This window comes from Melanerpes formicivorus, unplaced genomic scaffold (assembly GCF_026170545.1).
Source record: "Melanerpes formicivorus ecotype bairdi unplaced genomic scaffold, bMelFor1.0.p_v2 SCAF_29, whole genome shotgun sequence".
In the NCBI taxonomy this organism is placed as follows: domain Eukaryota; kingdom Metazoa; phylum Chordata; class Aves; order Piciformes; family Picidae; genus Melanerpes; species Melanerpes formicivorus.
Genome location: NW_027142381.1, coordinates 5,483,072 through 5,504,715, shown reverse-complemented (window position 1 = coordinate 5,504,715; position 21,644 = coordinate 5,483,072). Strand labels below are relative to the sequence as shown.

The following is a 21,644-nucleotide window of genomic DNA, read 5'->3' as shown; positions in this document are numbered from 1 at the left end:
ATTCATTTTGTGTTTAGCTGCTGGGTTTTGTACTGTGTCATATTTTCAGTTGGTTGGGTTGGGTTTGGGGTTTGTTTTTTTTGCCATGAACAGATACCTCAGTCAGGGTCTCTTAACTTCCATCTCTTTGGAACTCTGAATATTCATTTTACTACCTGGAAGCAGGAAGCCTGCAGATGTGGCTCTAATGAGAGTTTCTGATCTGCTTCGTGTCACAGAAGCCACTTCAGGTGAACTATAAATCACATTAGGCTTGCAAGATTTGAGTCAGGCACAGATATCACTCAGAGAAACCTTTAATGGACCAGTTCAGCACAGTACCCAGCCACTGGAACTTCTGAGCTCATTTCAGGAAGAGGGCATGTGATGTGATGACAGGGGGCAGACAGCTCGATTCGTTTGCAATCTTCCAGTACCTCTCTCTGAGAACAAAGGCAGCGGCTTTGGGCTGGCGCTGCCGGGTGAAGATGCCTTTCTTGTTCCCCAAAACACGTGTGGTCCCTGGAGAGAAGTCAGAAAATAAAGCAAGGAGCTGTGAAAAGCTTTTATATGCCCCACTGTGAACTGCTAGGATGCATGTGCTCAAGCAGCTTAGGTGGAGGAGACCTATGCACTGTCTTTGACACATAGTCAGGTACAACAGGGAACTTGGCAGAGGTCCTTTGCATTGTCTTGGCAAGATTAACTGAGCAGCACAGCTGCAATTAGCTGCATTTACAGCTGGGAAGTCCCTGACAGCTAAGTCAGGTGTGCCCATTAACTTGCTCAGTGCTGTATTTACAGCAGAGAGGCCTCTCTTGCCATTTTCTCCAGCTTGAAATGTGATGGTGAGAATGTTGATGACTAACCATGTGGCTGTCCTGTCCGTCGGTGGTGTCCAAATCCTTTTTGCCTCTTTTGGTTGGTGGGAAAGATGATTACACCATTGTAGAGAGACTGGAGCTGCTTATGTGTATGTCAACTTGTCCACATTTTCTCCATCCTCCTATGTGGAACTGATGCTCTCTATGATGACTTAGCTTTCTGCTCCCTGTATTGGTGCTCTACAGATTATTCTTAGTGGTGTTTCTCTGTCTGAAATTGACTGTTCACCACCCTGACTCTCTGCTGGTGGCATATGACTAGCTGGTTCCTTACTGGGTCTCCTGAGTTGTAACAGTTTAATTTCTGTGGCTGTCAGCACTGTAGATTTAATACCCCATGCTCTGTGAATGCACTTAGTAATTAACAGTGGCTGGAGTGTCATGACAGGCCATTGTCCACCAGTGTGGCATCTGGTCCTCTGTTGTTCAAACCTCTACCAAGTTAACAGAACTTTAAGGTGCTCTGTCACTAATGGCAGTTGTAGATGAAATGCAAAGCAAGTGAGGCACTGACTGAAGCTCTCAACTGAGGAGGGCCAAGAGATGAAGTAATCTGGGTCTGCTCACAAGCTTCCCTGGCATTCTGCCCCAGCACACTGTTTTGTGTCCTGGGTAGCATCATTGCAGGGGGTACATCTAGAAGCTTGAGCTAGAGAGGATGCATTAAGTACAGGCAGGACCTTCCCTCTTGGCTCTGGTCATGCTGGACTTTGTCACCAAAGCCAGCTGTGTTCTGTCTTGGTAAGCAGAAGGCCCTTTTGTCCTGCCCTACAGCCCAGTATTCTGTGTGTCATAAACCACTTGAAACTTGCAGGCAGGATGGAGAGCTGTGCAGAGTGTGAGCTTACCTTGGCTGGTCATGAAATCAGCAAAATTCCATATGAGCTCCCCAATCACGTAGTCTTTCCTCTTCTTGTCAAAGACAGAGTGGTACTCTCCTAGCAGGGCTTTCTGATACTCCTCAGTGAACATCTGAGGTGGATCCTACAGCCAGGAAAAAGAGGTGGCCTTGAGTGAAGGTGACAATGGCAGCAGAGGCTCCATGTGTGAACTTCCTATTTACTGGGGACCTGCTTCCTGAAGCCAAGTTTACAATGGCTTGGTCTGACCATTGTCACTGACAGTGGCTGTTGGGTGACAATTGGAACTCCTGCAATGGCAGGGGGAAACACGAAGTACAGACATCATGCCAGGTGTACCTGGGGACTCTGGCTTTGCTTGGCACTGCTGCTTTGTCATGGGAGCTACAGGAGTGCCACCTGCTGCCGTGCAGGACAACATGCTCTGGAAGCATTCAAGGCCAGGATGGATGGGGAGCAACGTGGACTAGTGGAAGGTGTCTCTGCCCCTGGCAGGGGATTGGAAATAGATGATCTTCATGGTCCCTTCCAACTCAGACCATTCCATGATCCTAGACAATCATGGATGTCCACTCTCCAGAGCTGTATCTTCCCACTCAGCATTGTCCATAAATGCCAAAGTGCAGATCTCAGAGTTTGGTGCTTTTAGTCAAAGCTAAAAACTTCTCTTCAGGTAGAGTCTAACCTTTGCTAGTCAGTGGCAGAGCTCCTGGATTTTGGTGTGGAGCAGGATGACAGGCCTGGAGCATTTCAGACACAGGCTACTGCATCTCAAAACTGAACAGCCAGGCTCAGTGGGACCCAGCTCCTCATGTAGTTTTGCTGACCCTCTGCTGAGCTTGCTTTCCACCTGGGGCATCTCTAACACTCACACTGTGAAGCCCAGGCACTGAATCTGCTCCGTATTCACTCTGGATGATGGGTTTTTGGTAGGCTTTATACCAGTTCTCAAACTGTGCTGTGAGTTGTAGTGGAATGACTTCCAGATGGCCTGAGTCATGATACCAGGAGAAGTAGCTATTGACACAGATGACATCCACGTAAGGAGCCTGCAGAAAACAAGGTGAGAGTTTTGTCACAGACCTCACAACCTCCACTCACCAAGCTCAATCCTCCTTTTGGTTCATTTGATCCAGTTCAGTTTGGGTGCATGTAGGACAAAGTCTTCCCTCCCCCAGCACTACTCTTACCAGGAAATAAAGGGATACACTTAGGAAGCCAATAGGAATATTCCTTTAGCATTCTTACAGAGTGAGGGAGTCACAGCAAAGAGTTAGGCCAAGATCAAAGTTAGGCAAGATTCACCCACTTCATCCTCAGGTTTGCTAGAAGGTTTTGAGTTTCCAAGATGCCTCTGGCTTGCTGGTGCATTTGGATGTACTTTGGCAGTATTGGAAGGTGATGATCAAGTTAGTGGTCAAATATTTTGACTAGCAACTAGATTTGTGCATCAATGGTGCAATACTTATGCATTCTGCAAGTTCTATGCCATTTCTACCACCTGGACAGTATGATACAAGGGCCCAAAGCCCACTCAAGATATTAAGTGATGTTGTCTGTAACTTGTTCAATGTTCTCTTAACATGTTTTGTAATAAAAAGAAAATCATTCTAATGTCACATCACAGTGTGTGAGTCTTGTTCCTGGGTTTTGCTTTGCTGTGTCTCCTCTCAAGCCAGTCAGGACACACTTGGGGGGGGGAGGGGATGTCACAGACTGCCTGCCTCAGGAAACCACCAGCCCAGGGCTGATCCCTGCAGGGCTCATTCCAATCTAAGGCCACAAACTGTGGGGTTTTCGTTTTGCTCCTGGGGTGGAGAGGAGAACAGAGTTTTCATTTACAGAAGGCTATCCCTGCTCATTGCAGGACAGCTTGAAGGAAACACCAAGTGGCATCTGTAGTGAGGGGATGTGGCAGCATCATGTACCTCCAGCCTCCCCTGCCAGAGGTGTTTACTGTGCAGCAGCAGCAGCAAGCAGAATGAAAGTAACATTGAACTACCCTGGAAACAAACCTGCTTGAGATTTTTAGTTCATGCCATGGCCAGTGCAAGGCACAGCCAGCCAAGGAGGATGCCTGTTGGCTGCTTATACAGCTCCAGGAGTGTCATTATGAAACTGGAAGAGCTTTTAGGTTATTCAGCCTTCGCAGACATCTGCCAAAGCAAATCTCGAGCAGTTTGAAGCAGGAATTAAAGCAAAGCTTCCTTCCTTTAGACTTCCTCCAGGGTTGTTAGCATTTTAAAGAGGTTTAAGCTTTGGTTTAATTGCAAGTGAAAATCCTGAGCATTAGTACACACAATCAATCCAAGAGCAAAGCCTGGCAGTGTTAATGGAATCCAGGGGTCTGTTCCTGCCTGCTGCACTCAAGACAAAACTCCTCTCTTACAAATATTTGTTTCAGCTGGACTACTCCAGGATAAAGTGCTTTGTACTAGAGACAAAACTGAAGTTTGCTTCTGCCTCTCTAGCTCCAGTTAGCTTCAAGGGGGGGGGGGGGGTGGAAAGGACTCTAAACCAAATGACAGGAGGACATTTACTGTATGAATTGAAAGGAAATCTATGAATGAGACTTACACCGAGATCGAGGGCGTAATTGGCATCTGTCACATAGGTTACAGGTCTGGAGGGATCCAGGGCTTTAGTGTGAGCTATCACTGTCCTGTTTGCAAACAGTAAAGCAAGAGTTCAGCAACAGCACGGAGAAGCACAGCCCTGTTTCCCCAAGCTCTCTGTCCTTCCCTATCTCCCCCTCCCCAGACACTGGAGCTGGTTTGGATGTAGCAGAGTGTTTCAAATTAAATGCTGCAGGATACTTGGGGATTGGCTGCTATCAGGTGCCTGCAATTCCAGCCACTTCTGCAGGAGGATCATGGCAAAGGTGCCTGCTGTCCCACCTGAAACAAAGAGCAGGATGGAATTCCACCAAACACAGGCATGTTATGTTGGCTGCTGCTGACAGCAGCTTGTAAGCTGGACAAGGGACTGGGTTTGAAGACAAAAATGTATGAAGGGTGATGAGAAGTTCCTGAACAGCTCTTGGGATATGGTCATGCAAAAGCACAAGGCCCTAAACAGCAGGCAGAGCCCTCAAAGACTGGCTCAAGAGAGGAAACCCTGACAAAGGGAGATGAGACACAGAATGGGAGGGTCAAGCTCTGCTGCTTCCTCAACGTTGTAGGAGGGTGGTTGGCTCATTCTGTTACCACTTAATGCACCTATAGCTACTAGGGACTTTACAGAGACCACTCCTGACTATCCAAAGCTGAAATCTCTTCAAAAATAAAACCAAGAGGACTGCAGGGACTCGAAGCAGTGGCTTTGGGGAGGGATGTCACAATACCCTGCAGGGCAAATAGCACTAACTGAGGAACCTCGGTGCAGAATTAAAGGCCAATTATTTCACAGCTTTGCTGCAACTCTCAAAGAATGTAGCACTCATCTTCTGCTGGTGACAAGGAATGTGCTGTTCCCACCAGGTCTGCTTTTGCATGACCTGTAGGTGAAGAGGAGGTGCTCAGACCAAGTGGACTCCTTGCAGTTTTGCAGAACTTCGCTGGTTTGGGTACAACAGGTTGAGACTGCATCTGGGGATACTGTTTCAGGGTTCCCTTCTCTGTGCCATCCCAAAGGAAGGAGATCTGCCCAGACTGAAGCCTCAGCTCTGTGTACAGCAGACACACTTACTTGAAGTAAAAAGCTGCTGGGGGCAGCTGCGATGCCGGCTCGTTGGCTACTGACCACATCACAACCGATGGCCTGTTCTTATCCCTGCGGATCAGCTCCTCCATCACAGCCAGGTGATGCTGCAAGGACTTGTTCCCAAAGCTCTCACTTAAAGACAAAAAGAAGCAAGACCTGGTGAGGCAAGGGTGTAAACCCCACCTCCTTTGCCTTTCCTTGTGAAAACTCAAGACTCTGAGGTGTGTGAGCACAGCTGAGCCTTGACACTGAAGATGGCTTCTGCCCAAAGCCTGCTGCACAGTTCAGGACTGTGCTTTGGGCTGATGGATCGAGCCAGACCAAATGACATGATGGCCATGTGGCAAAACACCCTCTGGTTGCCTAACCTCACTAGGCACATGTGGTGCAAGGGTTGATTTCTAAACAGAGCAAAGTACTGCCATTATCAGGCCATCGGCACCGAGGGCTGGGAGGGGGATGCTTAGGAGGCAGCTCAGAGAAGAACACGGAAACATGGGGGAGGGTCTTTAGAGCTTACGGCAGTTTGATCCCCACTGCTGGGCTCTCATCTATCACCACAATGCCATAGGCATCGCACAGGTCCATGATCTCCTCGGCGTAGGGGTAGTGGCTGGTGCGGAAGGAGTTTGCTCCCAGCCAGCGCAACAGGTTGAAGTCCTTTGCAATCAGAGGCCAGTCCAGCCCTTTGCCACGGATCTGGGAGGGGGACAAAGAAATCGCAGCCCGTCACGCCCGTTAGATGGGCATCGCTCCCCCGCTCAGTCCCAGGCTGTTTCCATGCACCATCTCTTCCCCGCACTGTTCGCCTTTCTGCGGGGCACTGCCACACGCACACCCTGCCCGCGGGGGTCATCAGCTGCCGGCGCTGCTGCTGGCTGCTGTTCGGAGGTGAAGTGCCCTGCCCGGGCCGCCCTCTCCCTCCCTTTCACAGGTGCTCCCCATGAGGCGGACAGGGGAGAACAGATGGAGAAAGACCCCGATGCGGCGGGGACCTCCCTCAGAGGAGAGCCCAAGGCCAGCAGCACCGCGAGGGAGCGGCGCCCTCAATCTCCGAGGTAAGAGGGCGGGCGGGGCTGGAGCCTCTGGCGGGGCTGTGGCGCCGCCATGTGGCCGGGCTGCGCCTCCACGGCTCCGACCTCCCTGCCGCTGTTCCGAGCATTTCCCGGCGCGGGGAACCTGAGAGCCGCTATTTCTCACTAGAAACCACGGCCGAGGATGGGTTAGCTCCTCTGCCAACATACCATGAGCCCCGAGAGGGATGTTACAGCTATGGCAGGCCTTGCAATGTGTTCCCTTAATGGCGGTACAGCCCAGCCCACCTGGCAGCTCCCAGCCTTAGAGAAGGGTGCGAGGAAAGGGCCACTTGGAGTGGCGAGGGGAGGCAAGAGCAGGTGCTGCAGCACAGTGAGAGCTGGCATTAGGTGCCCCTGCCAGGGCTGCCACACTTACATCTGCATCTTCGTGCTTGTTGACACCATGGAAGTAGAAGGGCTTGCCGTTGATGAGGAACCGCGTGCTGGTGACGTGCACGGTGCGGATGCCGACCGGCAGCGTGTACACATCCTCCAGCAGCGCCCCGGCCGCCTGCGCCTGCAGTTTCACCTGCGGTGCCAAAGGGAAGATGCAAGTGACCTTCGCAAGGATGATCTGTTCTGTCCTCTCTCCCTCCTGTCTGTAAAGCTCATCCTGACCACCCATCTGCTGCCCAGCCCTGCCTCACCGTGCCTGCTTCTCACTGCTGCTTTGGCTGCTTCTGGTGGTCCCTCCCCAGGGAGGGAGCAACGTCTGACTAAACAGAAAATGGAGATCCCAGCTGGGGAAGTTGAAGGATGAAGAATGAAGCCTGGATGACCCTGCTGAGGCTTGTTCACCCCAAAAGCTTCCTTTTTTTCCCCCCTCTTACTTATTCAGGACATGTTATATCCCCAGGCAAGGTAGTGTTCACCTCTTCTGCCCTGCACCTCGATACCAGACAGTGATTGAAAGGTCATCTCCTCATAAGAAATACAAAGCTGAGCCCCTGGAAACTCAAAGCAGCTCATCTGCCCTAATTTCTACATCTCCATGTCACTACTCATCTTTAACTCTTCCAGCCTTGTGCTGTTGAAGCTGAACTCTTGTCTTACAGAGTAGGAAGAAAGCTCATTGCATGGCAGAGCATGTGGAAGAGGTTAACAGCCTGCTCCTCAGAGACTCTACTCTCAGCTTTCATGCTATCTCCCCCCTTTTATTGCCTCAAACAGTCCTTTTGCAGTGGGTAGCTTGGGCCCTAAACATGAAGGGCAAGCATGCATACACTCAGGGCATGTCCCTCTTGTCACTAACAGATCTTTCAGTTCAGCATCCAGGAAGCTGGCAAAGTTCAATTTGATCACTGTGTAATTAGCAGTGGCACTCTGGTCACATCACCAGGATCTGTGGGAGAAGAGGAGTGCAGAAGAAGGGCCATGTGGCGGCTCCTTAACTCTATTAGACAGTCAGAGGGAAAACACACAGGAAGGAAGAAATGTCACTGTTACCTCCAAGGAGTAGAGGTATCCAGGGCTCTCGTGCATCAGATAAGGCCACCAAAGATTTGGGTTCAGGACTTTCAGCTCTCCTGCTGGCTCATCACTTGTAGCAACCACTTTCCCCTCTTGGTCACGTAAACTCAGGGACAAGGAGTAGAAACTGCTGCCAACAACTGACACCTCATACTGCACCAGCGCTGGTTCGAAGGAAACAAAAGGCAATCAGAGAGTGCCATGAAAGGCACAATACAGGCATTAAATCTTGGGGAGTTTTCACATAAAGCAGCATTAAAAGATGAGGGAGAACAACAAAGTGGCAGGAGTTGAAGGTATGAAGCGTGGCCTATTGGTCTTGAGGTCCAGAAAGTTCCAGCAAGATCTGTGTATCGCACAACTCTGCTACTTAGAGAGAACCCTGCTTCAAGTGGCAGGAAGAGTGCCCCTGCTGAGAAACTCTACTTTGGGGATCACCTGATCACCCTTGAACAGATCTCTTGCAAGTAATTCTTTTTCCTTACTGCTTCTGAGCTCTCTGCCTTATCCTTGCAGCTGATGAGCTGCGCAAGGAAGCAGCTCAGGTTCAAGAGACCACCAACTACGAAACAAATTCAATCAGACTTTCACAGGCTGTTTTCTCTGCTGCCCTTGTCATCTCCATTTGGAGCCTGAGGTAGCTGCTGTAATTGTTCTGGACCTACCAACACTCTCTGATGAAGTAGTTGTCACAGTAATATCATCTATGTAGACAGAAGGAGTGGTGTAAAGCACAACCGGGCGATGGATTCCAGCATAATTAAAGAAATCAAACCTGATGTTCTGTACAAAATAGTTCTTGGGATACCTGAGTGAGCAAGACAGGAGAAATGGCTGCATTATGGTTCATCACACAGGAACTGAAGGCAGCATATGGATGCTAGCAATGGAAAAGGCATGCAATAAGAGATGCTAGCTGGTAAAACAGGATGGATCTAGCTTTCAGCAGTGCTGCTGCTGCTGCTACCCTGAAGGGAACTGCCAGTTAACAAACACCTAACCCACTGAATAGGTTTGGTCCTTCAGGATAGCTGGGATGTGCAGTTTCCAGATGAATTCAAGCTTCTCAAACCTGCCATTCATTCAGTTTAGCAAACCCCTTAATCTCGGTCCCCTGTGTACAAAACAGGTGCAGTAACTCAGCGCAGAATCCTCACAACCACCAAAGCTTAACCTCCTTCCTGCTCAGCTGATCAATCTCAGCACAGATACAATCCAAGGCTTTTGTAAATTGCTTGGAGGGTCTTACGAACCAGCAGCCGAATTAATTCCCACTCCCTCACCCCTGGGACAAGCTCAGCAGTACAGCACTGCAGCAACTCACCTGGCTTTGTCACTCATGTATTGAATTGAGCCTGGAGGCAGAGTGTGGGGTGTCAGAGTGTTGTTGAGAGCGACAGTGATGCGGCAGGGGATCCCTGGGCTGCCCTGGACAATGCTGCTTATGTCTGCTTCGAAAGGGAGGTGGCCCCCTTCATGCTCCACAACTTGCACTCCATTGACCCACTGCAAGAGAAGACACCCATGAGCCCAAGAAGCAGGATTATCAGGCTTTTGTGGTGAGCGCAGCAGGGAGAAGCAAAGCAGCCCAGCAAGAGGCATGTGGGCTTCCCAGTAACACTGGACCTTGTTCTGAGCTCTTATTCCTCGAGAGATCAATCTAGCAGCCCTTCCTTTGTGGGGAGCAAGGTCTGGGTCAAGTGTCACTCAGAGATACTGTTCCCACTAGATCCTGTAGCAGGGACATGTTTTAGTTAGTAGCTCTGATACTGGAGAATCAGAGAGGGAACATCTGGGAAGCACAGCTGCATTCTTGGCTGGCAGAAAACAGGCAAGAGTTAAGAAAACAACAAACTGATTGTACATCTGGACAGAGGTGTGTCTGCTGAAGAAGTCAGAGGGCAGTGCAGCACGGTGTTGGAAACACACAGCCAAGTTCCCATGCAACGTACCACGATGGAGTAGTAATGGGCACTGCCGAAGCGGAGCACCACTCTGGTGTGGTCGTCCTGCAGCCAGCGCAGAGGCAGCAGCACCTCCTTCTCGTACCAAACCCAGCCAATGTAGTTCTCCAGGCTGGGGTCTTGAGTGATATCATTGAAGCTGGCAGGCACAGGCATGTCGATCACAGGACCAGTCTGGCAGGAATTGTACAGAGAGGGAAGGAACAGATAATTAACATAAAAGATGTTTCAGTGTCCTGGCTGTCCAACCTGTGCTGCTGGAGGTGTCCCCTTCCACTGAGAGCCTTGCAAAGTCTTTGCCAAGGGGAAGGACTTGGGAAACCCTGTTTAGAAAGTGGTGTGGTTTGTCACAGGTCCTATCTAAGTGCTACTTAATATCAGGCCCAGGAACCTGCCTGTTCCTACAGCATGAAGCTGCTCCTATGCTTTCCTCCTCCTGGTTTTATTAATGGCTCTGGTATTGCAAAACTGTTGTTGTTTCAGCCTGGGACTTCCCACAAAGGGCAGTTTCTCCTGCATGGCTCTAGCTGTTTGGTGAGTGATGCTGGTGGTGTGGTGTCAGTGAACTGGAGCAGGGTGCTGCTTGCCAGGCTGAGAGCTGCAGCAGAAAGGTGGCAAGAGTCGTTGATATTTCAGGCCAGATCTCCCAGGGGAGGTCTGTGGCAACTGTCTGGGATGAGACCAGCATTTCTGACTCCCTGAAATCAACACAGAGGCTGTAGGATTGCCACAGAGTCAACTCACTTCTAATGTAAGCACTTTAGGCAGATAGTGTCATAATGGTAAGTGGATGCTGTTGCAAAACAAAGTTGCTCATTTTTAGCACCTGCTGTGCTCGTGATGTTGCACAAACGAGTGCTGCAGCAGCTTCCCCTTTCCTAAGGAAGTCTTTCCATGGAGATTTGGTCTCACTGGGGTGAGCATCATGTGTGCAGCTGAGTCAGCACTGAACTGTACCAGCAGTGCAGAGAAACTCAGCACCCTTAGGAGACATCAGAAAATCCTGGGATTTTCTAGTATCTGATACAGGATAACCCTTGACTGAGGTGGCCATAGCTGTGTGTCCCCTTCAAGGAGATTCTCTGATGTCTAAGCCTCCCTTTGCAAGGAGTCCAAGATTCCTTTCTTCTGGCAGTCTCTTCTCTTCTAAGACAGTTGTGTCCTTCAGCTCATCTCCTTCCACAACTGACACAAATCTGGCCAAAGGGCTCAAACAGAAGTGCAGGACATGTAAATGTTATGCACAGAACACATAACTTCTTTCTTTAAGGCAATGGTGTCGATTTCAGAATGGTTGTCAGTTACACTATAACTTGTGTAGCCCTACTTGGCTACTTTGGAATAAGTAATTCCAACTAAAACACCAACAAATAATTCCAAAGTGCCTATCCCAGGCTTTTGTTTGCTGTGTGCTGCTGACACAGGTGCACGTTGTGCAAGGCTAGGCTGGGGTTTGCAGCGCAGGGACAGCTGATGGTGGTTGGAGTTAATTCACCGGCTTCCTGCCTTCGGAGCTGGGATAACGGGAGGAGCGGGACAATCGGAGCAGCGGGATAACTGGAGATGTCGCTTCCTTGGCTGCTAATTCGGAACAAAACCCTCCGCAGACAGCCCTCTGCATGGCGACAGCCACCGAACGCGAGACGGGGGGCAAAGAGCAGCCGGCTCCGCCAGCCCGGGGGGGAAGGACGGGGCGAAACGGTACTGCCTGGAGAGGAAGGAAGACTGGCTCGCAGCTGGAGCCCTTCCCGGGTGGGCAGCACCCCTCTGCCGCCTCGCCTTGCCCCGGGGTAGGGGCATCCCCCGCGGGCATCCCCCGCCCGCATCCCAGCTCTCGGCCCCTCGGTACCTCCCGGAGCGGCTGCCGGTACCAGCGCTGCACGAAGCCGGCGTCTCTGCCCGGCGAGAAGTCGGCGCGGAAGCTCCAGAGGCCGCCGAGCTCCTTCCGCTCCCGAGACGGGGTGTCCCGGGGGTACAGCATGCCGCCCGGCGGGGCCGCCGCCCGCCCCAGCGCCAGCAGCAGCAGCAGGAGGCAGCCGGGTCCCGCCATGCCGCCGCCTGACGCCCGCGCCGCCATCTTGGCTGTGGGCAGGCCCCGGCTGTGGGCAGGTACCGGCGGGGGACGGGCGGCGGGACAGGGCCCGCCCCGCTGTGCCGGGGCTGGAGAGGAGCCTGAGCAGCACGTCTGCCCTTTCGCAAGAGCCTCCAAGCAAAGCCAGCAGCAGCCTGCTGTTCAAAACCGCGCAGGGGCTGGGCGGGGGCCAGGGCCGCTGGATGTATTCATTTATTTGCTTCCTTTTGTTTATTTTCAGAGTCACTCCTTGAAGCGGGAGGGCAGGATGCTATCGGGACTGATGAGCAGAGGGCACCTTAGAGACAGGCAGGACGATGATGCCTGCATTAGAAAACCATCCGGGAAGCACGGTAACATCGCCTGTTCACAGCGCATCCCTCAGAAGAGCCTAAGGAAGCAAAGAGGACAGGGAAAAGTACCCCGGGGGTAGCAGAAGATGGTAAAGCCATCAGACCCCTAAGTATATCCCCAAACTTCACACGGGCTGAGGAAGAACACGGGACAGGAACTTCAGTGAACAACAGACACCCCAGTGTTTATTAACTCCAGATTAGTGTGATAGGCACAATGCTGCATGCACGGGATCTCTCCCCACACTCTAAGCCTGCTCCTTCAGCCTCTTCAGAACCTCCCTCAGCTGCTCAATCTGGGTGGACACACTGCTCTTGGCAGTCCCACCCAGGGCTGTGCACTGCTCCACGCTGTTGACAACGTTGAAGACCTGCGAGACGTCGCTGCCGATCAGGGGGCTGGGGAGGCAGAGAGAAGAGAGGTCAGTGGAGAGAGCTGGGAGCTGCTGCCTGGCTTTCCATGCTCACTGCCTGCAGAGATGCGGAGGGAATGGAGGTGGAGCCTTCTCCTGTCAAGGGGAAAGACCTCCTGCAGCTCTGCTTCTGCACTTCTAGTGCCTGAGTGCAGCCTCTTGTGACAGATCAGAGTCAGCCCCAAGGGGAGAAGGAGGAAGTGCAGAAGCAAACTCCTCAGAAGGCTGGTGGCTGCAGGTCAGGGCATGACTTTCTTGCAGTCCCTCCCATCAGCTGCTGCACATGCCCCCTGGAACTGAATGGTGCTGATGTCCTCCTGCAGAGTTTTCAGGCCCAGCAGCAGAAGAATTGGGACTCAGGCCAGGAGGATTGTAGGATGCCGTCCACCCCAGGGATTCTGGGGAAGGGCACCACAAGGAGGTGTATACAGAGGGAGATTGATACCAGCTGTGAGGGGAGCCATGGCAAATAGTGATACAAACCTGATGCTCTTCAGGTCATCCAGGCTGAGAGCACTGATGGGGATGCCTTTAGTCTCGGCGAGGTGGACGGCCTTGCCAGAGGCCACGTGGGCTTGTCTGAATGGCATCTGCAGTGAGAAGCAGAGGCCCCAGTCAGTGACCAGGCAACTGGGGTGTTTGTCAGAGGAGAAATGGATGTGCTCCCTTGTTTGGCTGGCTTGTGTTCACTTAGGGGAGTGTCATGTGAATCCAGGTTTGCTGACCCAGACTGATCATCACCTGGGGACAGAAGAGAAGGCCTCATCTCAGGCCCTCACTGAGCAGCACTCTGCATCCAAAGAAACCACAGCTCCCAGTCTCCCTGTGGTACTTACTCCTTTACGAACCAAGTAGAGAGCCAGGTCAGTAGCAAGCATCTCAGGGCTCAGTGCCTTCTCCATGTTCTGCTTGTTGATCTGCAGAAAGGAGGGTCAGAGCAAGGCATTATCAGCAGGGCCTCCTTAGGGACATGGTGGTGGTCACAGTGAAGGGACCTAACTGCAGCGCCCTGCCTCTAACAGGACCCTCTGACCCTTGCAGCAGCTGACAGTGGGGCCCACAATGAGCTGTCTGGGAGAGTTACATCTTAGGACCAGTCTAAAGATCTTTTACCTGTGTTACTCACAGAACAGCCACTCCAACCTTGTTCATCAGAGAGAGACTGAAACCTCACCTGGAGGGTAGAAATCACTCCAGTGGCAACCTGGAGCACAGCAGTCAGAGTGTCCACAACATCAAAGACAGCTTCTTTATCCTCCTGTGTAAGAAGAGGAATGGAAATTCCTATTAAGTCAACCTGCTTCAGCCCAAAAGCCCAACAGCCAGAGCAGCTGTGCCAGCCTGGGGCTCCTGCTATGGCTGGGTGTCACCTGCAGTATACAGAGCAGTGGCAAGTAGCCAGTGCAGTGGCCAGGCTGCTCAAGAGCAAATCATTGTGTCTGCTCAGAGGGCTGCTGTGAAAACTACCATCTCTTTTACACCTCTTTTACATCTCTCTTACATCTCTCTTACCTGCAGATCCTTGTTGTAGGTGCTTGGCAGTCCTTTGAGAACCATGAGAATAGAAGCCAGCTGCAGAGACAAAAAGGTAAGGCAGTTAGTTCCAGGAAGAGAAGGACATTGCCCCAGCACAGGTTCAGAGCCTGGAGTGAACACATGTCTTTACAGGGGGGGAAGAAGGAGGAACATCCTTCAGCCCTGCATGAGCCATTTCCCCAGCCCACTCCTGTCCTTGGCAGGCTCACCCGTCCAAACACTCGTCCTGCCTTGCTGCGGATCAGTTCCAGGCTGTCAGGGTTCTTCTTCTGAGGCATCAGGCTGCTGCCAGTGCTGAAGAAAGGTGTGGAGTGTGAGGAGAGCAGGACCCCAGTCCCTACAGGTTCAGGTTGTACAACCTACTGGCCCATCCCTCTGAAAGCAACACAGAGGTTCCCCTTCCCCAGACACCTTCCCAGGGCACAGGGAAGCAGGGAACTGCATGTGCTGTTTCTCATGTTTCCCATAGCAAAGTCTTTGGTTTTGCAGTCCTGTCTGGAGCTGCCATGCAAGAAGGCTTCCCCCTAAATCTCTCCAGAGGTGGCATCAGTAGCCAGGCTAAGTGTTGCTGTGACCTCAGAGAGAGAAGGTTGTGCCTGTGCCACTCTGAGAGGAAATCTGTTAGGACTGCAGTCCTGGCTAGTCCAGGAAGGGCTTTGGCAGCATTCCCAGCAGAGGAGGAAGTTCCCTCTGCCAGCACTTGCTGGGGAGGAGTGTCTGTGAATGCAGGCTTGGTTGAGTTGCTGGAACCAGAAACCAGTGATTGTTACTGAGGAGCAGACACCCTAAGGCTGCTTTCTGCCAGGCTCTTTTAATGCTGTGTTGGCCTCATGCAGCAGGGAGACCCCAACCACTGCCTCACTCTCTCAGGAGGGGATGGCTGAGGAAGGGCTCTGTGCCCAGAGTCCTACCTATAAGCATCAGATAGGGTTACAAATCCAAACTCGCTGGTGCTGTAGATGATGAGATCCTCAGCCATCTTGCTCAGGTGGATCATCAGCAGGGTGGCCACAGAGAGAAATTCCACTGCAGGAAATTAGGAAGTGAAAAAGGTGCTTCTTTTTGCCTGACAAAAGAGCTTTGGCCAGATTTAAATATGAGCAAGCAGAATTCCTGTATAATTGCTTCCTAGTGAGGGATTTCAGTGCACTTATTAAAGGAGGTCACCTCTAAAGGTCTCAGGTGCCTGCCTGTTACAGGGCTTGGAAAAAGTGTTTGAGTTCTACTTACCCACAAAGTCTCTCTCACTAACAGCATCCATGCTGTTCAAGCTGATGGAAGCAAAGTCCAGCTCTGTAAGGAAGGTGATGGACAGAGGAGGTCAGGCTTGGCTTGTCTGGAGCTTAAATGCAGCAGGGTGCCCCACTATGAGCACTTGAGTCGTTCCAGGAAAACAAACAAGCTGAGTGGGAACTCCTTTAACCCCTGGCAGCCAGTGTGCAGCATGCTGGTTCTGTTCATGCTCCCTACATTCAAGCACCTGCTGTCTCACTCCAGTACAAAATCTTCTGGCTGAAGGAGTCCTCAGGAGCTACCTCCCACCCCTGACACTGAGCAGCAGATCATACTTCTCTTTGTTTGATTGTTTGGGGTTTTTTCCCCTCCCACCCCATGTAAGTTTTTGCAACACATCCAAACTAACACCAGGACGAAGTGGCAAATGCTTCCCTCCCTCCCAGAGGCTCCCAGAGCTCTGCCCCTCAGTCACAGGCAGACATTTACCACAGCGCAGCAGCTCCCTGTCGATCTCCAGGGGGTTGCCAGCCAGAGCACCACTGCCAGGGAGAAAGGAACAGAAGTCATGCACAAAATCCTGCACCCTCCGAGCAAACCTGAGCTCCAGCAGGCGGTGAGACACCTCCCTGGACACTTCTCCTCCCCCATTCATGTTGGTGTCACACTGTGAGGCTCAGCAAACCCTGAGCTCTGGAATAAACCAGAAGTTCTCTTCTAGATAAGGCTTGCTTCATGAAGGCTTTGGAGTTGTTAAGTTCAAGAAGGGAGAAGAGGAGTGTCCCTGTGGTGAGAGTCTTCCCTTTGGAACAGTTTCCTCATTGATGAGAGATGCAAGGCTTGCACTCTTGCAGCTCTGCAGTGTATGGTACACAAATCCAAGCGGTTCAGGGGATGCAAAAATCTGCTCCAGCCATTTCACAGAGCAAAACAAGGCCCAAGGAGTACAGAGAAATCCAACTTTACCTTCCCAAAGGCAAGACATTGATCCTCCTCTTCACTTCCCCCAGCCGCTCGGAGTCCCGGGTCAGAGCAACGGCATGGCTAGGAGAGGACAGGGGACAGGGAGCACCTGAAGCCAGGAAATGTCACACAGCTCAAGAGGGAGGAGTGCCCAAAGGATGGAGTGTACAGGGAGTCAGCTCCACAGACCACTCACTGCTTGGCTCCTGGCTTGGACACTCCACACAAGGAGTCCCTGTTCCAGATTCCAAGGGTGGCTCTGGTTTGTCACCACCCACAAAGGCCCCCCTCAGAGAATGATGCACTTCCAGGCTCCAGTGAGCAGGGCCCCAAGGGTGGAGAAGGCTTCCTCCAGCCAAGGGTGAAAGGTGGTTGGTTACCTGAGCAAGAACTGGCTCCATCTGATGGGCTGAGCTTTCTGCAGGTGGGTGTAGCCAGGCAAGATAACATCAATTTCTCTGCATGGGAAAGGAGAGAAAGAGCTATGGGGGTGCAAGGCAGGGGCAGGTACCCTCCAGGGTTTCCTAGCAAGGTGGTGAAGGGAACTGCTTCAGCCTGCAGCTGGCCTCTCTCTTCCTCTCCCTGTCCCTTTTCAACCTAAGCACACTGGGTTTAGCTCTCCTGATCTTCCAGGGGGCTGTGGCTGCCCAAGGCCTCCCTGGAAAATGGGCAGGTGCACCAAACCCTCTGTAGCAGGCAAAGATTGCCCAGTCCCCAGATGGTTTGGAGTGTGGAGTGTGAGGAGGAGAGGTAGAGAGAGATACCACAGCTGAGCTTTTCCCATGCACAGCCACTTGAAACATGCTCAAGTTCCCTCCTCCTTCAGATGGCTTTGGAAGGCTCCTTGTGTGCACCTCCACCCTCAGGTCCTGTGCTAGGATGCAGTGGGGGAAGAGGAAGGTCTCTGTGACAGGAACTGTGGGGGAGGAGGGGCTGCTGCCTTTGCCTGTGCTGCCACACACTGCCTGGCTGTAACTTCCTCCACAGGAGACCCTGCTGCTGCCCTGATGGTGTCAGTCAAAGAGCAAGCCTCCAAGCCTCCTGCCCCAGCAGGGCCAAGGCCATGGATGTGGAGAAGGACTCACATGGCAGCACGTTCCACCAGGGTCTTAATGAGCTGCAGGAGGTGAGTGGAGATGATAGAGAGGGAATTCTTCAGGAACAGCTTCAAGTCAGTCACAACCTGTGTGAGATTGGCCACAGTCAGTCACAGCAGAATGCATCAGACTCAGTGAGTGGCCACTTGTGCTGCAAAGGAAACCCTCCTTGTGCTGTGTGATGGGGAGGTGCAGCTCCTCTCACCATGTGGTCATCTTGGTGTGATGGTGTCACTAGGTCTTGCTCCCCAGGAGGAGAGCCAAAGGCTATTGTGGTCTGAGGTCTGCTGAGGTGAGGGGTGGGAGGAGTGCCAAGCAGCTCTGTACATACCTGGTCATTCCTGCTTCTCCCAGTGTGCAGCTTCCCAGCTACATCTCCAATCAGCTCCTGAGGACAAGAGGAGGGTTCCTATCAGTGCCTCTGGACTCTAGGCAGGAGCCTCCACATGAGCAGACCTCCTCCCTGCCCAGAAGGGGCTCAGCTCTGGGAACCTGGGAGTAGCCATGGGGTCTCTTGTGGGGAAGGGCAAGTTTGGGTTCAGTGCTTGTACAGTGCCTCTTCCACCAAGGGGGTCTTGGAGACACTTGAGTGTGCCCCTGGGGCTTCAGTGCCACAAGGTCCAGAGGACTTTCCCAGCGGGAGAGAGGCCCAGGCAGGTGATGCCAGGCAGCTCTGGCTACAGAGGAAAGGGAGCAAGGGGTTAGAGAGGACCCAAACCTTTAGTCTGCGTTCGTTGGCAGTGTGGATGTCCTCATCGGTTTGGGTCACCACAAAGACTCCTTTAGACCATTCCTCAGAGATCTGCAACCATCAGCAGAGACACCAGTCAGCCCCCACTGTCACCCTGCTGCAGGTGGGGCTGTCAGTGTCCCCAGCAAAGTGTCCCCAGGCTGGCTGCTTGCTCTATCTTGAGACTATCTGCTGCACTTGGTGGCATCCATCTCTCCACCCATGATGGCTCTGCAGTTCAACCTGGCAATCCATGTCTGTGCTTTAGGCCAGCAGACTCTTTCAGAAAGCACTTGAGCAGCTGCCTAGCTCTAAGGAATAGGTCATGAGGACACTTAGAGATGGTTTTTAGGACAGCAACTCAGGGATACTACTACAGATGTTGTCACTTGAGCAACCATTCAGTTGAAGGAAATAAATACCTTTTCCAGGCCACTCAGGATCTTCTCCAGCTCAGCCTTAGATAGGATCCCAGCCTTCTCCAAGGCTTTGGCATAAGCCATGCTCCCCTGGATATCAACTTCAGACAGTCTCTGATCATAGCTAATGGAAGCATTGAGGATCTCCATGACTGGATCTGTGCTTCCACTGAATCTTCCTCCCCAAAGTTTGTTCCCCTGAGAGAGAGGAAGAAGCAAATTAAATAGGCCTAATAACTTCAGTTTAGGGCCTGTGCACCATCCAACACCCAGTGATCTGTTTATGCAATATAGAGGCTCAGCTGTGTCATTACAGTGTGGAAGCACTGAGCAGGTGGCTCCTGAACCTCAGGAGCTTTGGCAAGTACTTGAAGAGTTGGAGACCATGTCACTGTCACCAGAATTTAGCCCCTGAGCTGTGAGCTCTGGCTCAGGAATACTCCAGGATACTTCACCTCTGCAGGGCTCTGCAAGGAGTCCTTGAAATTAAGACCAGAACATAAGGTGCAAGAGGCAGCTGCAGGTCAACCACCCTTTGACAGCCTTTTAGAGGGGAGAAAAAGCAAAGCAGTCAGTAGGAAATGTCAGTGAAAGCCAGCATGCTCCAAGTCCTTTTGGGGTTGTTGAGCTAACAGAGGGATGTTTCTTTGACTGACAAAGAGCTGTGGGCCAGCACAAGCCACAGGACAGAATGTCTGAAGCTACCATTTGAAGCCTCTCCAAAGCCCATGATGTGCTTCCAAGCTTGGGCATGATTAGGATAAAACCAGTTAGGGTGCAGGGTACAGAAAGGGAGGTCCTGGATACTTTCAGCATCAGAAATGTTCAGGGGGCAAAAAAGAAATCAACAAAAAAAAGGTTTTAAAATGGATAGAATCAGAGAAAGAAAAGTTGGCTTTCCACCCAAAGCAAGATTCCTATGGTAAATTCAAGCACTTGAATGTGTCACCCACATAAGTACTGCCCAGGGAGAGCAAAGGCAGGCACACAGTTCCAGCTCTGCATCGCAGCAGGGCTGTGTGTATTGAGAGAGGGCTTTTTTCCATCACTGATTCAGCATCTGAATGGATTCACTAGCTAAGAGCTGTGCCTCTCACTTGTTGAGAAGCTTTTTGCTCGCCCAGGAGGACACTGCCTGAAGCCCTGACTCTGGCAAACTTGCAGGGGAATGAACAGGAGCTTCACCTGGGCAGAGATCTTGCAACTTATCCAAGATCCGGAAAGCAACTCTCCAATGCTAGCAGGCACAACAAGGGAAAAGCCTACATACAGTTGCCATGGAAGAGTGGCCACTTTGTCACCCATGTCAAGTCCTTTGCCATGAAGGTGGTGGAACACTGGAACAGGATGCCCAGGGAGGTGGTGGAGGTCCCATTCTTGGAGACATTCAAGCTCAGGCTTGACAGGGTTCTGAGCAACTTGATCTAGCTGGGGATGTCCCTGCTGACTGCAGGGGGGTTGGACTAGATGACCTCTAGAGGTCCCTTCCAACCAGTGCATTCTGTCATCCCAAGTCCCTTCTCCTGCTGCGTGCTCTAACTACCATGGACAGCAAGAACCTGGCAGGAGAGCTGCAAGCTAATCTGCAGCCTGGGCTTTATCAGCCAGCCAAAGTGCTGTTGAGTAACCTTACAAACCTCCTCCTAGCGACTGTCTCCACGTCTGTGCCAGTCCCTGCTGAGACAACAGACCCCTGCCTGAGGGCAGCAGGAGAGAGCCTGCAGAGGCAGGGGTGCAGGCATGTGCTTCTTGGTGTCTTTAAGGCAGCTCTGTCAGGAAGATGAGGGAAGGCACAAGTGGGAACTGGGACTGAAAAGTTGCTAGAGGTCCTCAGCACGCATCTGGTGCCCACATGAGCATGGCACAGGGGATGCTAAATTAAAGGCCAGCAGCAGAGGCTAAGTGCTTGAGGGGAGCAGGTCTATTGAGGTATAACTTCAGTCTCATCAAAGCAAGAATTGGCTCAGCAGCAACATTGCAACACTCACATTTGCAACCAGGAAATCAAAACTGAAAGATTGGCTTTAGCTGGCCTCAGGACCCCGGCTGGAGAGGTGGCTAGGGCAGTCTGGCAGCTGATGGAACACTTCAGTGACCCAGAGCAGAGGCAGGCAGGGTTGCAGTAGCCATTTGGAAGGCAGAAAGCCTGACTCGCCAAGACAACGAGTCACGTCTCATCTACCAGGCACAGGAACTGAAAACGCAGCTTTTGTGCAGAGAAGCGTTTACACAGGCTGCTGGAAAGCACCTGCTGTTAAATGCAAGTCATCAGGAATGGACTGCACTCTTACTGTCCCTCCCAGGTAAGACCCCGAGGCAGTGGCAGATCGCCCGGCCGGGAAATGAGAGTTTAACTCGGCTGAGCTGGCGCCTGCCAGAGCACCCCGAGACCACCCCCCGGAGAAGCAAAGTCCACCCTCACCTCGGCTGCCATGGCCGACGGTTTTCTTCCTGCGCTCAGCGATCCCGGCAACCGGTGCAACCTGTGGAACAGCGAGGTGAGGCTCTGCCCCGCTCCCTGCCCCGGCTCAGCCCGGGGGCCCCGCTGCCCGCTCGGTCGCCGCGGGGGTCGCGGCCCCGCTCACCGGCTCCGCAGCACAGCACAGCCCCGGCTGGGATCGGTCTGTGCCCCGCTGGCTGCTCCCCGGCCCCGCCGCCCCGCTTTTACACGCCTCGGAGCGGGGCTGGCTGCTCGTCCCGCCCCGTCGGGGCGGGGTGTCCCCGGGGCTGGCCCCGCTCCGGGCCCCGCTGCCTCGTACCAGCCGCAGCGCCGCGGGGTTGTGCTACGGCGGCGAGATTTCGCCTCTGGGCGATGCCAGGCGCCTTCAAGGGAGTTCAGGAATTGCGTCCCAGTTTTCCTGTCCCCTTTCGGGGGTTTCTGTCCCATAGCCAGC

General features: G+C 52.5%; 2 protein-coding genes across 2 annotated transcripts; both read right to left on the bottom strand.

The window, feature by feature from the left end:
• Positions 1–278: 278 nt before the first annotated feature.
• Positions 279–12,012, bottom strand: GUSB (glucuronidase beta). Its single transcript, XM_068154664.1, has 12 exons — positions 11,785–12,012; positions 9,924–10,109; positions 9,296–9,477; positions 8,637–8,779; positions 7,948–8,135; positions 6,878–7,030; positions 5,946–6,124; positions 5,411–5,557; positions 4,301–4,385; positions 2,596–2,772; positions 1,712–1,847; positions 279–501 (listed from the first exon to the last, which is right to left on the bottom strand). Exons 1-12 carry the CDS (start codon positions 12,010–12,012, stop codon positions 344–346), a joined length of 1,962 nt encoding a protein of 653 aa, XP_068010765.1. The 3' UTR covers positions 279–343.
• Positions 12,013–12,523: 511 nt separating this feature from the next.
• Positions 12,524–21,417, bottom strand: LOC137449298 (argininosuccinate lyase). The gene is made up of 17 exons (XM_068154665.1): positions 21,336–21,417; positions 21,173–21,233; positions 18,754–18,948; positions 18,320–18,403; positions 17,933–17,989; positions 17,590–17,687; positions 16,885–16,962; positions 16,508–16,585; positions 16,031–16,083; positions 15,539–15,601; positions 15,220–15,334; positions 14,518–14,602; positions 14,285–14,344; positions 13,947–14,030; positions 13,609–13,689; positions 13,256–13,362; positions 12,524–12,758 (listed from the first exon to the last, which is right to left on the bottom strand). Exons 2-17 carry the CDS (start codon positions 21,182–21,184, stop codon positions 12,608–12,610), a joined length of 1,401 nt encoding a protein of 466 aa, XP_068010766.1. The 5' UTR covers positions 21,185–21,233; positions 21,336–21,417; the 3' UTR covers positions 12,524–12,607.
• Between the last annotated feature and the right edge of the window lie 227 nt (positions 21,418–21,644).